This window comes from Rousettus aegyptiacus, unplaced genomic scaffold (assembly GCF_014176215.1).
Source record: "Rousettus aegyptiacus isolate mRouAeg1 unplaced genomic scaffold, mRouAeg1.p scaffold_m13_p_6, whole genome shotgun sequence".
NCBI classification, from domain to species: domain Eukaryota; kingdom Metazoa; phylum Chordata; class Mammalia; order Chiroptera; family Pteropodidae; genus Rousettus; species Rousettus aegyptiacus.
In genome coordinates, this window is record NW_023416309.1 from 51,426,030 (window position 1) to 51,440,437 (window position 14,408).

A 14,408-nucleotide genomic window follows, 5' to 3' on the forward strand; every position below is an offset into this window, starting at 1 on the left:
GTTTTACTTTTAATTATAGCACTTAAAATATTGTAAAAGCCTTTACATATTTTTCAAAATTTTCCAATGTAGGTGATAGTCTCTTTTGAGAGATTTCAAAAAAGAAACCAGAACTCTAAGTCCTTCACACTCCAAAAGTATATATCCCTCATGCTTTCTCTTCCTTTCATTTCCTAAGCTACCACCTAGTTAAAGTAACCAACACCTCTAACTGCTTTCTTTAGGTTTATTCTCATCTTCCTACCAACTTTTCTCTACACGTGCAGAAAATATTTTACAAAATATACAGAAGATGGGTCCTCTCACTCATCTTGAAACTTTCCCACCTACCACAAATAGTAATTCAAAATCCATGCCCAATATCAATGGTCCCCAACCTTTCTGGCACCAGGGACCGGTGCTTCTATGAGAATCTCATGCCTGATGATCTGAAGTGGAGCTGAGGTGGTGATGCTAGCGCTGGGGAGAGGCTGCAGATACAGAGGAAGCTTTGCTCATTGGCTTGCTGCTCACATCCTGCTGTGTGGCCCAGTTCCAAACAGGCCATGGGACCATAACCCAGGGGTGGGGGACCCCTGCCCTATATAATTAAGCCTGACTCTTTACCCTACTTATCACACTCTAGCTATACTAGCCTTCTTTCTGTTCCTCGGACTCATCTGCCTTCACACGTTTGCTGTTCCCTTTGCTTGAAATGCCTTCCACTCCCTCATTCCCCTAACCTCTCCACATCGCTTGCTTCTCTCCACGATTCAAGCCTCATTCCAGGGTAAGATGTCAGATTTACAGAATAAAAATAGGGGACATACTTCTTTAAAAACAAATTATTGTTTATCTGAAATTCAAATTCAACTGGGCATCCATTCCAGAGTCATGGGCTGGCAAGCCTGCTCCAGTGACATCTCTTCAGAGGGTTTCCCTATTGCAGGAGTCTGTTTTGTTCCAACTCATTACTCTTTTGTCATAATCCTATTTTCTTCCCAGTCCTTGTCAATCTCTATAAATTACTTTGCTCACTTCTTTGGTTTACTCACCTATTGCTGTTACCTCCATTCTATCATATGTAGTCATCATCTACTCTTCCATCCTTAACACCAAACCTCCACCCCATGGTAGCACCACAAAAACAGGGTCTTTTCTTGTCTTGAACTGTTTGCCTAGCATCTAAAACAGTGCTTAGTACAAAGGAAGCACTCCTATCTGTTGAATAAATAAACTTATTTTTTAAATTTACGTGCTTTCTAAGGTGTTTGGAATTCCTTTCTAATTCCATAACTGTGAAACAATTTTAAAGTTCTGGAAGAATAATTAGTCAGACTAGGTTTCCTATGCAAGCAAGCATTCTGAATATTAGTTTTATGTGATTCATTTCATGACTGATATACTGTAACAAGACAAACAAATAAGGGTTGTTCATAATTATTTGCACATGACCAAAAACAACTCTAGGGATGTAGAAATATTAATAAAAACATGCTTACAGGATACAAACTTTATAGACATGTAAAACTATGCAAATCTATTTTACCGTCTTAATAGAACTCCTTTGTTTTTCTTCCCAAACGCTACTGCTCAATTCAAGTGTGCAATGAATATTTGCCTCTCTGTCATAGGATCCAAAAATGAGTAACCTACAGTATAAAAATAAAACAAGGAGACTGTTAGACCAGTTGTATGCATTAAAATTATTTCTGATCATTATATTATTATAATCTTGGTCACAGAAAGAAAATGAAATCAAATACTTGGTACACCCTCTAGTGGAAAAGTGAAGTAAAGCTAAAATTAGGTGAAATTCCAGGACAAGCTGTTTTTTAGCAACTAAATCAAACAAATAAAAAGCAATACCTATTCATGAAGGAAACAAATTGACCAGATACCTATACATAGTAATAACAGCTATAGATCTTCAAATCAGAGTGTTGAATTTAAAAAATAAGTTGTAGAACAATGCACACAGTATATTATTATCTCTATAAAAGTTAAACAGACATATAAGAGTACAATATAGTTGCTTACACACACTTACCCATCTATTAATGTGACCTTAGGCAAATTGTTTAATTTCTCTAAATCCACCTCTTCCTCTGAAAAATTCAGGTCAAAAATAGTACTTACCTCTTAGACCTGTTGCAAGAGAAAAGGAAGACAATGCATGCTGTGTATTTAGCATATTGCCTAACAAACAATAAATGTTCAATAAATATGTTATTTTTATCTTGAAAACAATTGTCAAGGAATAACTTGACACCTAATTTACTGCTTAATATTCCTATCTAAAAAAGGAAATCTCAGGTCCAATCTTGAGATGAAATAAAGCAGTTTTTATTAGGAAAGAAAATGTTTCCCATATATCGAATTTATCTTTTAAATCAGACTATAAGTCTGCCAATGTGTTTTAAGAGTAAGCCTGAGAATAGCTTTAGCATTAATCAATACCTTGACTGCTACTCTATTACTTTATCTCTACATGAAGATCATGGGGGTAGGAGTGAGATAATGAAAGAAATGTGGATAGAACACATTAAAGTGATATGAGAAAATGGTTGGAAACCTCACACAAATCATGCCCATACTTCACAAACTGAAATAAAGTCATGGTAACAACAACAACAACAACAAAAACCCCTTAAATTTAAATAATTTTTAATCTTAAAAGGAAATTTAAACAGTATTTAACAACCTATTGCCAAAAACATTAAGATTCATAAAATACGAAGTTTAGTACTGAGAATTTTCATTTATCAAAGCTCTGCTGCCACCATCTGTTTAAAAGAACAATTTACCTAAGAGCCTTTACTACCATGCAGAGAAGGCTATGTATGTAGCAGCTAGTGCTCCCAAATTCCCATCGGAAGTTAATCCTCAGGATTCAGGAACATGAGCGCACAATTCTTGTTATCCTTGAGATCATAAGTTGTTCTATATTTTTCATATCACCATTTTTATGTTTTTAAAAATAACAGAAAAATTAACTCAAAATGGCTCACAGACCTAAATGTAAGAGAAGAAAACATAAAAGCAAATCTTTGTGACTTTGAATTAGGCAATGGTTTCTTAAGATAAGGCACCAAAAGCACAAGTACTAAAAGAAAAAATAGATATACGGGTCTTCATTGAAATTAAAATTCTTGTGCTTCAAAAGGTACCAGCAAGTAAGCAAAAAGACAATCCACAGAATGGGAGAAAATATTTGCAAATCATGTAGCTCATAAGGGTCTAGTATAACCCAATTTAAAAATGGACAAAGAATATGAAGAGACATTTCTCCAGAGAAGATATGCAAATAGCCAATAAGCACATGAAAATACGCTCGACATCATCAGACATAAGGGAAAAGCAAATCAAAACCACAGTGAGATAGCACTTCACGTCCACTAGATGACTAATAAAAAAGAGACAATAACAAATATTGGGAAGATGTGGAGAAACTGGAATCCTCATTCATTGCTGGAGAAAATGTAAACTGGTGCACTAACTTTGAAAAACAGCTTGGCAGTTCCTTAAAAAGTTAGAGTTAACTTAAGACCCTGCAATTCCACTCCTAGATATAGAGCCAAGAAAAATTAAAGCATACATTCACACGAAACCTTGATGTGAATGGTCACAGCAGCATTCTTCGGAATAGCCAAAAAATAGAAATGACCCATATATTCGTCAACTGGTGAATGGGTAAATAAAATGGATGCATCTCTTGTCCATGAAGTGTTTCGTAGCAGCTTCAGTTCCAAAATACTTTTCCTTGCACTAGATTTCTATAGTACTTATTATTTAAGCCTCAATTCAAATCAGACAGCTTTGTGTAGTCGGCTTATTTATGTATTTGTTTTGTCTGTTAGCCCTAATTTCATTTTAAATTTCTAGAGTGTAGGCAGAGGACTTGACAATTTTCCGTGTTTACCACAGTACGTGGTCGAAATGCCCTCACTACTGATTGTGGTAGTGGCAGAAGAATGGCGAGCAGTGCTGGCAGTAGCAGCAGCAGAAACACTGGCAGGAGCTAACACTGCAGGCCTGTTCGAAGAGCTTTTACATGTATTATCACACTCCATTTTATTACACCACGCGATTTTCACAATCACTCTATAAGACAGATAATTTACAGATTAGGAAACTGAGGCAAAGAAATTGGATAATTTGCTCAAGATCACACAGCGAGTGAAGAGTCTGGATTACATAAATTGAGATGAATAGAGTTCAAGAAGTTTTGGCATAAAAAGAAAAAAAGGCAGTTATCTTTTGGTTAAAATTATGAATCCTACCTGCAAATAAAACATGTTAGAAGCACTGACTGACTGTTTGGCATAATGGTACAAAGAGAGGAAAAATCCAAAGACATAAATACTCTTCTGAATTCTTGTTTTCTGACCACAGTTCATTTTACAGTTCCCTTTTGTTGAAGGCATTATATATAAGCATATAGCATGTCATCATCGCATTTAAAAAAAGTTTTGGAGTTTGGCATTTTAGCTTTGGTTTTATGTCACTTGGGTTCCTACTTTATTTTCTTAAATTATCTTTTACAATTTAGATATCACAAGAACAAAAATGGCTGTTTTCCTATGTGAAGAAGCAATAAGATATTCAATTACAAAAGAAACTATTATTTTCTAACACAAAAACTTTAGGAAAGAGAAGGTGGGGGAAGAAAAGAGAACCTATATAGACCCAGGACAGATGAATTCCAAATTTGGACTCTTCTGAAACATCTGCTTCATAATGATAAAAGGGTCAACATATCAAGAAGAAACATGTAGCTAATAACCAAACAACAAGAAGATGAAAAGGCAGGGTTTGGGGGGGACATTGAAACTGATAGCAAACTAAAAAAAATAACCCTACTGATATTTCAAATGAGTAGTATAACCACACCGAAGAGGAAAATTTAATTTATGAATAGTCATGTGTCACTTAAATGGGGATATGTTCCGAGAAATGTATCATTAAGCAATTTCATCACAGTACAGATGCCACCGAGTGCACTTACACAAACCTGGACGGCTAAGCTCACTACGCACCTAGGCTACATGGCACAGCCTATTGCTCCTAGGCTACAAACCTGTGCGGCATGTTCCCCAGGTACACAGCCAAGCTGGCTCCATACTACCACCGAAAGCTTTTCCTCAAGTGGCAGTGGCACTTAATACTTAAGGGAGTAGTTCCTGTGAACCTGTGTCCTTGTACAGGATCTTAAGTCCTCAACAAAGAATCTACAGCACTCTGACGACCATCAAGCTAGATCTAGGAGGGCTCTAGCGCCCTCTGAATACGTAGGGTTTGGGGGACAGGCTCCTCTGTGCTAACAGAGGTCATGGCTGACGGACTGGGATGAAATCCATGCACTCTGAATTGAGTGTGAGGAGCACTTTTGCCAAGCCTCAAAGATACTGCTCCCATCAGAGAAAAAAATGTTTTCCTCCTGAACCACATATACTTCCATTTCTTATATGAAACTGAGCTCCATCTAATCTAATCTTATGGGACCACAATTACATACACGGTCTGTCGTTGACAGAAATGTCATTATGCAGCACATGACTATGCATCACTTGACCATACACTCTCAGTCTTGGGTAGTGTAGGGGAGAACTACAAATAAATCCTGAATTCCTTTTAGCATGTTTTCTGTACTCATATGAACAAAGCAATTCTTAAACTATTTGAGATGTATCTGAGATAAGAAGAGCCAAGCCAAGGTTTGGGGGGAACAACCCTATGAAGATGAACTGGAGTTGAAAGTATCAGGTGCATGCATGATTTCTAAGTTACGTATGTGCACATGTGTATGTATGCACATATGTGTGTCTACACACATATGTATTTCACAATTCCCTGCTGAAGAAGACTATGAATATATGAAGCAGCGACAAACACACCCAACACTCAGATCTTGATTTCTAATACCATTCTCTACTAAAAGGAACCAGGGCTCTTTGGTAAAATAGCCGAATTCTAGGAGTGTAGCAAAGAAGATATAAAACAAACCTGGAACAGTTTGTTATACCAGAAAATAACGAAGATCTCAAAAAAAAAAAAAAAAAAAAAAAACAAGGGTCATGTCCACAAACACATGGAGCCAGTTTGAAGAGGTTCCTAGTGGCCAAAAAGAGGACAATTCAGGTGCAAAATAATTAAGAATGATAAAGAATTATAACCATTGGAAAATATATGAACCCACAAGTCTGTGTTAATAACAGATAACTAGAGAATAAGGCAGGACACTTGGCAATAGAACAGAATGTCAACCGCTATGTATTTGTGTTAACATTTTTTTTTTTAATGATGTATTTTTGGAACTCAGTAAAATAAAACAACACTCTCAAAGCTGCTGAGAAAATACAGGCTTTAGAACACTGTAAGTGTGACTCAGTGAAGAAGTGACCTTAATTAGAATCTTCTATCTATAATCAGGACAGGCTATATCCTAAGTATACTGTTAGAGTACAGAATTCTCGCACAACAAAACTTATAGGCTTTGACTTCACTTGACTATATAATCTTAGTTTGTTTTTTAAAAAATATAACTAGTTAATAAAACCAGCCAAAGAAAAGCAAAGAATAGAAAATGTATCCATTACTTTATTCACTGTCTTTTACATAAAGGTATATATGACAAATCCCTCCTAGAATTTGGTGCCAGAATTCTTTTTCTCCTAAAGAACATGCATAGTTTATCAGAAAAAGAGAGCTAAGTAATCCATTAAAGCTTCCTTTGTGGCTAAAAAATTGATCTTTTCTCTAGGTGGTTGTTCTAATCTAATTTATCTTCTATTTAACTATACATGGGCATGTTTTCTTCACAAAATACTTCAAATTATTTAAGATAGGCTATAAATTATAAATAATAATTTTAACAATATGATTGTAACACTTATGTGTGACAGTCTTCTAGTAGCAGTACTACAAATACAGCAATTGAGCTGATCTGTTACTTAAATTTAGTGGACGCAAAAAAAAGGGCAACTGTTCAGAACGACTGTTTTAAAAAACTTTGACAAAAGTGTTAGAACCAAGTTTTATAAACGAAATCATATTTTTACCCTCAAACTTTTAATTATCTATTTTAAATAATTAGAAAAGAACCTCCCTCCACAGTGAGATCCTTTGAAATTAATAAGATTCAAATTCCAGTTGTCACAACCAAATATGCAGAAAAGAACAAGTTTGTTTAAAGATTTGTTTTCTTCTTGGTAAACACTATACTGACGACATTAAGGCATGACAGAAGCTACACTTGATGAAGGCTTCCTATGTGAGAGGCACCAGGGTTTACTTACCTGTCTCTGATCACAGTTACCGACAAGGGAGTAGTAACCTGGCCCATTTTACAGATGTGTAACTTGCCTAAGAACATATAACTGTAAGGGTACATAGCAAGGATGTAAAGACAGCACTTTCTAACTCAAAAGTCAGTATTATTTCTACTTCACATTGTTTCCTGAAGCATATAGCTTCCAGCTGTATAACTCCTATATTTTTGATAAAGTTTGTTTTTTATAAATACTTCTAATATTTTCCTCATTGGAAAAATTCACTCTCAAAGCTTTACAATGGGTAAGCTTGACGAATTAATGAATAAATAAATAAATCCCCTTCAGGACTATCTTTGCAGATTTGGGGATGGGTGGATAAGTAGATCTATATAAATTAATAACAGGAGAGTCAAGACATCTTGTGCAAAGTTGCCCTTCAAATGTTTAGAAGTTGCTATGAATATTTTGGGAAAGGAAACCCAACAGTTTAATTCTGATACATGTGGATTTATATGAAAATTCACTGAAAGATTAAAAAAAAAAAACCCATCAGTTCAAAATTTCCTTAAACACAGGCCACTTGAACGTGTCCTCCTAAATATTAATATGACGAGCCCAAGTTATAATTATATAATTATATGTTGAATGCTCATGATTGCTGCAGCTTATTAGCACAGCTACTTCGAATTCAGTCTTGGATAGAGGCATGTCTTTTTATTGTACACTGAAGTTCCTTTTACAAAATTTACAGCATATTTAGTCTTTCTTTTATAAAATAATTCCTTTTTAACCAGACTTTCTGACATAATGGGGCACAATGAGTCACTCTAAAACTTAAAAATATTTAGCATATTATCAATATACTCAACGGTGACCTAATTGCTAGCAAGGACACAAATACATTACATACAAAAATATAACCTCTGTACCTAAGCACTTGTTTTTGAGTTACAAATAAGAACAGGAGTGATAAGTATCCAATACGTGGTATAAACAAGTGTCACAGGAATGTGGTTTATATTTTTTGCAAGCTGAAAGGACTACTTTTATGACGTTTACAATTAAAGAATTTACAGATAATACAAAATTAATTAACACAAAGGGGGCATAAACACAAATACTGCTTAAGCACATTTTCACTGCACTTTCTTTCCCATAATGTAGTAATGACAAAACAAAGAACATACCTGCTACATTCTAACAATGTAACTTTAAGGCGCCCTTCAGTAAGTGCCCATTGTTGTATATGGATATGCTCTTCTTCATCTTCAAATCCTTGCAAGGTTTGGAATGGAAAAAACGGCTTAAACCTGACAAAAGTAAAGATAAGTCTAAATTTCTGAATAATAAACATCACAGTTTGAAGTATAATAACAAAGCCTACCTGTGGGAAAACAAACCATACGCCTAATACTGCAGGTACCCAGCAAACCAATGCTTACCGCGATCCCCCATCACTGGCAGCAAATGGTGCCTTCTCCGTGGCACCCACACCTCATGGATTTTTGGCACGTGCTCAATGACAAGGCAGGAGACTCAGAACAAAGAGAAAGAAAATCCAGAGGTCACCTGTAGTCCCTGAAACTTGGGTGGGACAGGAGAGAGATTCTTTCTGGATCGGATGGGAAGAGTGTTCCTACAGTACGAGATCAAAATTCAGAAAGCACTATTCTGTGGAAACGATATAATTGACAATGACTAGTCCCCTCACGTACCCAGAAGATGCCATGCATATTCCTACTTTCAGGCCTTTCTACTGCTAAGAAGAACTGACAGGCCACACATGGAGTCGCTTTGCTAGGCCCCACCAAGACTTAATACCTACCTTAACTGTAGTTTTAGGAGTGGAATTTTAAACCAATCGACCTGGAATTTTCTGGTCAACACTAGTGAGGTAATTTGTCTGATGAGATTCCCATACCTTCCCTTAAGGGAAGGCGACCTTACATGAAATATTCCACTCTAAACTTCCCTGTCCTACCCTCGTTCTGCCTATAAAAACCTTCCATCTTGTACAACTTCTCATGGCGCCTTTCTATTTGCTGGAGGGGACGCTGTAGATTCATAAATAAAGCCAATTACACTTCTAAATTCACTGGTTGAATTTCTGTTATTTAATAATACCAGATGGAGGTCTTCCCTACTCCTCAAGGCCAATCCAAACCCTAAACACTTCCTATGACAAGCTCTAGGTCCTAGCCATAGCAGGTCACAGCCCTGCTCTCACTCTTCTTCACTGTATAGCCACTTAAATTGCTGTGTATATTATGCCTTCCTGAAATCGCAGATGTGACCTGGTCTCACAACTGTCTTTACCCACCTCCCCCCCCACACACACACAAACTCAGCATTCAAGTATTTGTTGAACTGATTTATAAAAATCCATCATTAAAAATGAAGTAAACATTTAGAAAATATTAACAGCCCACTACAATTTATACTAAAAGATATTCATAAAGGAGAGAAATCTCGTTTTATGGTTTCCTAATGAACAGGATTAAAGAAAAAACTTTTGGGGAGAAGATAAACAGGTACTCAAGCAATGCTCGGTGCTTTTCTTCTGCTTCTGAGCTAGATGGAAAACAGAAAGCCCTTTCAGTTTTTTAATTTTCACCTGAAATCATTTGTTCAGACAGACTAGCACCAAAATTTGAAAGGAAAAAAAATAGAAACTAAGTCTATCATGTTAATACAATGTTGTCTTAACACACTAGTCTTATGGTTCCTGAAGAATACATAATTGTCACTCTTTAAAAGTTACAAATATCACTATACAGACTAGCAACTTTGAATATAATAAGCCAAGTTTGCTAAATCACAACTGCTCTATGAATCAACTTTTCTTGTCAAGTATAAAGTTAAAATTCAATAAAAAAAATTTTCTCACAGATGTGTGACTTCACTGCTATATGAAGCAAAGTCTAATTTGGGTTTATTAATGCTTCTGAGGGGTTCGCTAAAAGTGTTTATGCATCAAATATATTAAAATATATTTTAAAATAACACACTGAACAGTGAGATAAAACTAGTTGTTCAGCAAGCAAATAAATAGAATCCACACATTTACAATCTGTAAGAAGACTGGATTTTCAAATATTCAAGTCCAAGCCTGTAAAGTATTCCAAACCCATAAAAGAATCTAGACAGTTAAGCAGGCTACTATGTCTTCCTTTTATCTCCCCATCCTACCACATTATCCTTCTTCCGAATTCATTAGCCTTTATCTCCTGTTAACCCATCAACTTAAAAATTGTCATTGTTTTGCTCGCCCACTTTCCTGGAAAACTAACCTTCTTTAATAAGCTACTTATACTTTCTCCTATAGAAAATGTAAAAAAATTAACCCAGGAAGATCAACTTCTAGCATGACGGCATGAAAACCTGCTCCCCAGTGAAAGTGGTGAAAATTATTAAAACAAAAATAGAAGCAAAACATTTAAAGTCTCTGAAAAGGTAAACAACAAATGAAGAAACTTCTACTCGAGAAAACCTACAAAAATTTGGTAAGAAAGGTGAGAGCCCGTGGTGTCTGGATGAAGTCTGCTCCCTCCAACAAGCTCAGCAAGGAAGATCCCACTCCAGACTGCTGAGCCAAGAATACAGGCCGCCTCGCCCCCTGGCCAGCAGAGGGCTTTCTTCCTGTAAGGAGCAGGACGTCAAGTCTTTCTCATCTCAGCTAACTAGTACTGAGACTAAGTTCCCAGCAAGTGCAGTCAAGAGCTGGGAACTCCCTTCTCTGCCCCCACTAGTGAAATGGGGACTCTTCCTTGGATTTAGCACACTAAGAGTACTTGTCCTTGCCTTGGCTCATGACACCGTGGTTCTATGCCAAGAAAGGCCGGCCAAGAGGACCTTGGGCTGCTGTCACCCCCACTCCACCTCTACCTACCACCCAGCTACTGCATAAAAAAGCCTGCCATTCTTTCCACCCCAAGCTCCAGAGCCCTGGCTCAAAGATTTTGCTGAGGGGTTAGAAGTAGAGGCAGGCCATAAAACAGTTCCTAATTGCTTCCCAAAGGAACTAACTTCATTTCCAATAGAATATGGAGAAGCTCAAACCTAAGGGTGCTCTCAAGAACAATGGAGGTTGTGGTGAAAGGCAACTGGGAAGAGATTTGTGGTTTTAATGAAGATACAGCCTAGTTTGCAGGAGAGAATCAGGAAAAAGACAGCTGGAGGAGCTTTCCTGGGGTCAGAACAAATATCAAACACTGACCTCAGAAACTATTTTTTAAAAGGAGCCAATTTTATTGGACGAGTTTGCAGAACATTTTATGCCCCAGGGCACTGTTAAAAACAGCAGACACGATGTTAGAGACTTAACATGGCAGGGGGTAGACGTCATAAAATAATCCAAGCAATCACAAAACAAACAAATAAACCCAAATAATAAGCCTGGGAGAGAGGTACCAGTATCCAGAGTTGCTACAATATGCTATCTAAAGAATCTGCTTTCCAACAAAAATTATGAGGCATGCAAAGAAATAGGATAGCATGACCAACAAAGCAGAAAGAAAAAAGGCAACACGAATTGCCAGTGAGAGTGACCAGGTATTGGATTTTCAAAAAAGACTTCAAAAAAAATTAATGAAAAAAAAAAAAAAAAACCAAGTGGGAATTCTGGAATTGAAAAGTATAATCACTGAAATAAAAAAAATCACCAAAGCTCTTGATATGAACTGGCAGAAGAAAATAATTAGTGAATTTGAAGACAGAGCAAAACAGGTTATGCAAGTTAAAGAACAGTGAGGAAAAAAAAATGAAGAAAATGAAGTGAGCTTTAGAGAAATGAAGGATACCATTAAGTACACCAATATACATACAACAGGAGTGCCTGGGGTGGAGGGTGATGAGGAGGGGAGAGAGGAGGAGTGGAAAAAAATATTCAAGGAAATAATATAAGCAGCCAGTAAGCCCCAAAGCTAAAATTATATGACTCCATTCATGTGAAAATCCAAACCAAAGAAATTATAGCTAGAAAGTATTCCAGTGGTTGCTTAGGGTTGGGGGTAGTAGGCAGGTAAGGAGGATGACAGCTGAAGGGTATGGAGTTTTCTTTTTGAGCTGATAAAAATATTCTAAAATTGACTGTTGAATTATGAACAGCTATATGACATTGTTGGGCAATAGTGAACACCATAATTAATTAGCATAGCTAACATTTACTGAGTATTTACCACGTAAAAGGAGTTACGTTTATTAATTTTCACAACAATTCTGTGACATAGGTGCTACAATTAACCTCCATGCTGTAGATGAGGAAACTGAGACACAGACAGGTTAAATGACTTGCTCGAGGCTACACACCTAATAAGTGGTGGAGCCAAGATAAGAATGGCAGTCTGGCTCAAAAATCTGCATTCCTAATCATCACCTTTTACAGATGTTAAAAACAGAAATAGTTACAAATGGTTTCTTCTGAAGAGTGTGACTTAGAGGACGAATGTAGAGGGTTTAGAAGTAATTGCTGATTTTCATTCTAAGTCCTTCTGTTATATCTAATTTTAAAGTTGATTTTTAAATGATGTACATTAACTAAAATGAAAAGACAAATACCAAATGTTGAAGAGGATGTGCAACTGCTAATGTACACTATTATAACTATTTTGAAAACTGTATGGCAATAGCTACTAAATCTGAATAGATGTGTAACCAATGACCCACCAATCCTACTCCTAGATACATCCAATAGAAACGTGCATGAATATTCACCAAAAGACATGTATAAGAATATTCATAACACATTAATCCAACTGACCATTAACAATAGAAGGGATAAATTGAGGCGCATTCATACAGTGGAATACTTCATAGCAAACATAATGAACAAACTACATCTATACACAGTAACATGGATTAATCTCATAAATATACCATTAAGCCTAAAACCTAGAAAAACAATGGGTGTATACGGTATGACTCAATTTAAAGTTCGAAAACAGGCAAAACAAAACGAAACCCCCAAAAAGCAATGGTGGTAGAAGTCAGGACAGTAGTTACTCTTAGGCAGAGCAGTGACTAGGTAGTGACTGGGTGGCATATGAGAGACTTCCTAGTTGCTGGTAATATTCTATTGCTTGTTTTGAATGCTGTTCTGTTCGCTTCATAAAAATTCACTGAATTTTTATGTACTTTTTACGTGGTGAGTTATAAGTTAGTAAAACTTTAAAAGATAAAAAACATTTAATTTAAAAATGAGCACTACTTTGGGAACATTTAAAAAATATATAATTAAAATTCACACCTACAAGAGAAGCTAAGCCTTCTTCTCATATTTGGATCTGAGAGAATCTTTTAAATGTCTAAAATATATTTTTGCTCTTTAAGCACCCTGAATGCCAGCTGGTGACAACTCCATCACATGGCAGCAGAAAAGCTGTTTGCAAACACTCTGATCGTTAGAGAAAAAGGCTTTACTACAAATTCAATACATTCTAAAGTCTAAATCTACTCTTGACTTCAGCACAGGCTTTTGTATCCTTGTCAAAGTCATAAATCTGCTAGAGTTTTCAACTCAATATATGGGAAAACTTTCTAATAAGGAGAGTCAAAAAAGGGCACAGCTACCTCAACGCATTGCATGCATTCTTCTATCTCTAGAAATATGCAGGCAGAGGTTGGATGGGGCTTTGTCAAGGAGGGAAGGTATAGTGAAAAGATCACAAAATTTAAAATCATACGAATATAGACTATTGTCTCAACTCCCAGAGATTTGTTTCAAAATAATCAACAGAGTGGAGTGTAGGCAGATAAAGATGATCAAAAGTAGCCACAAGTTAGTAATTATCTGGCTACGCATAATGGGGGTTCACTGAACTATTCTCTTAATTCCTGAGTAACTTAGAAATTATCCACAGTGAAGAATTAGAAGAGGTTTCTTCTGAATATTAAAACAACCTGGGTTCTCTCTTCCTGTTTTCTTTCTCTTCTACAATTTCCTTAGCAACATCATTTGTTCTCACTGCTTCTTTAAGCTCCATATATTGATGTTTAAAAGTAAATTAAACATTTTTTCTTCAAACTTGTTCCTCCTCTCCTGTTCTCTTTTATTGGCACCACCAATTTCATAGACACTCGAAAATCTGAAGTTACCTTTTACTCCTCCTCTTCTGACAATCAATCAGGTCTACCTCCATTCCCCTCCATCTCTGCCAA

The 14,408-nt window shown here is 36.3% G+C and overlaps 1 protein-coding gene across 1 annotated transcript in view; it reads right to left on the reverse strand.

The window, feature by feature from the left end:
- Positions 1-14,408, reverse strand: part of PDZD8 (PDZ domain containing 8) — a 59,236-nt gene that overhangs the window by 30,057 nt on the left and 14,771 nt on the right. The window contains exons 2-3 of the mRNA XM_016142511.2: positions 8,441-8,563; positions 1,529-1,631 (exon numbers count right to left, since the gene is read on the reverse strand). Of these exons, the coding sequence (XP_015997997.2) occupies positions 1,529-1,631; positions 8,441-8,563 (226 nt within the window). The remainder of the gene's footprint in view (positions 1-1,528; positions 1,632-8,440; positions 8,564-14,408) is intronic.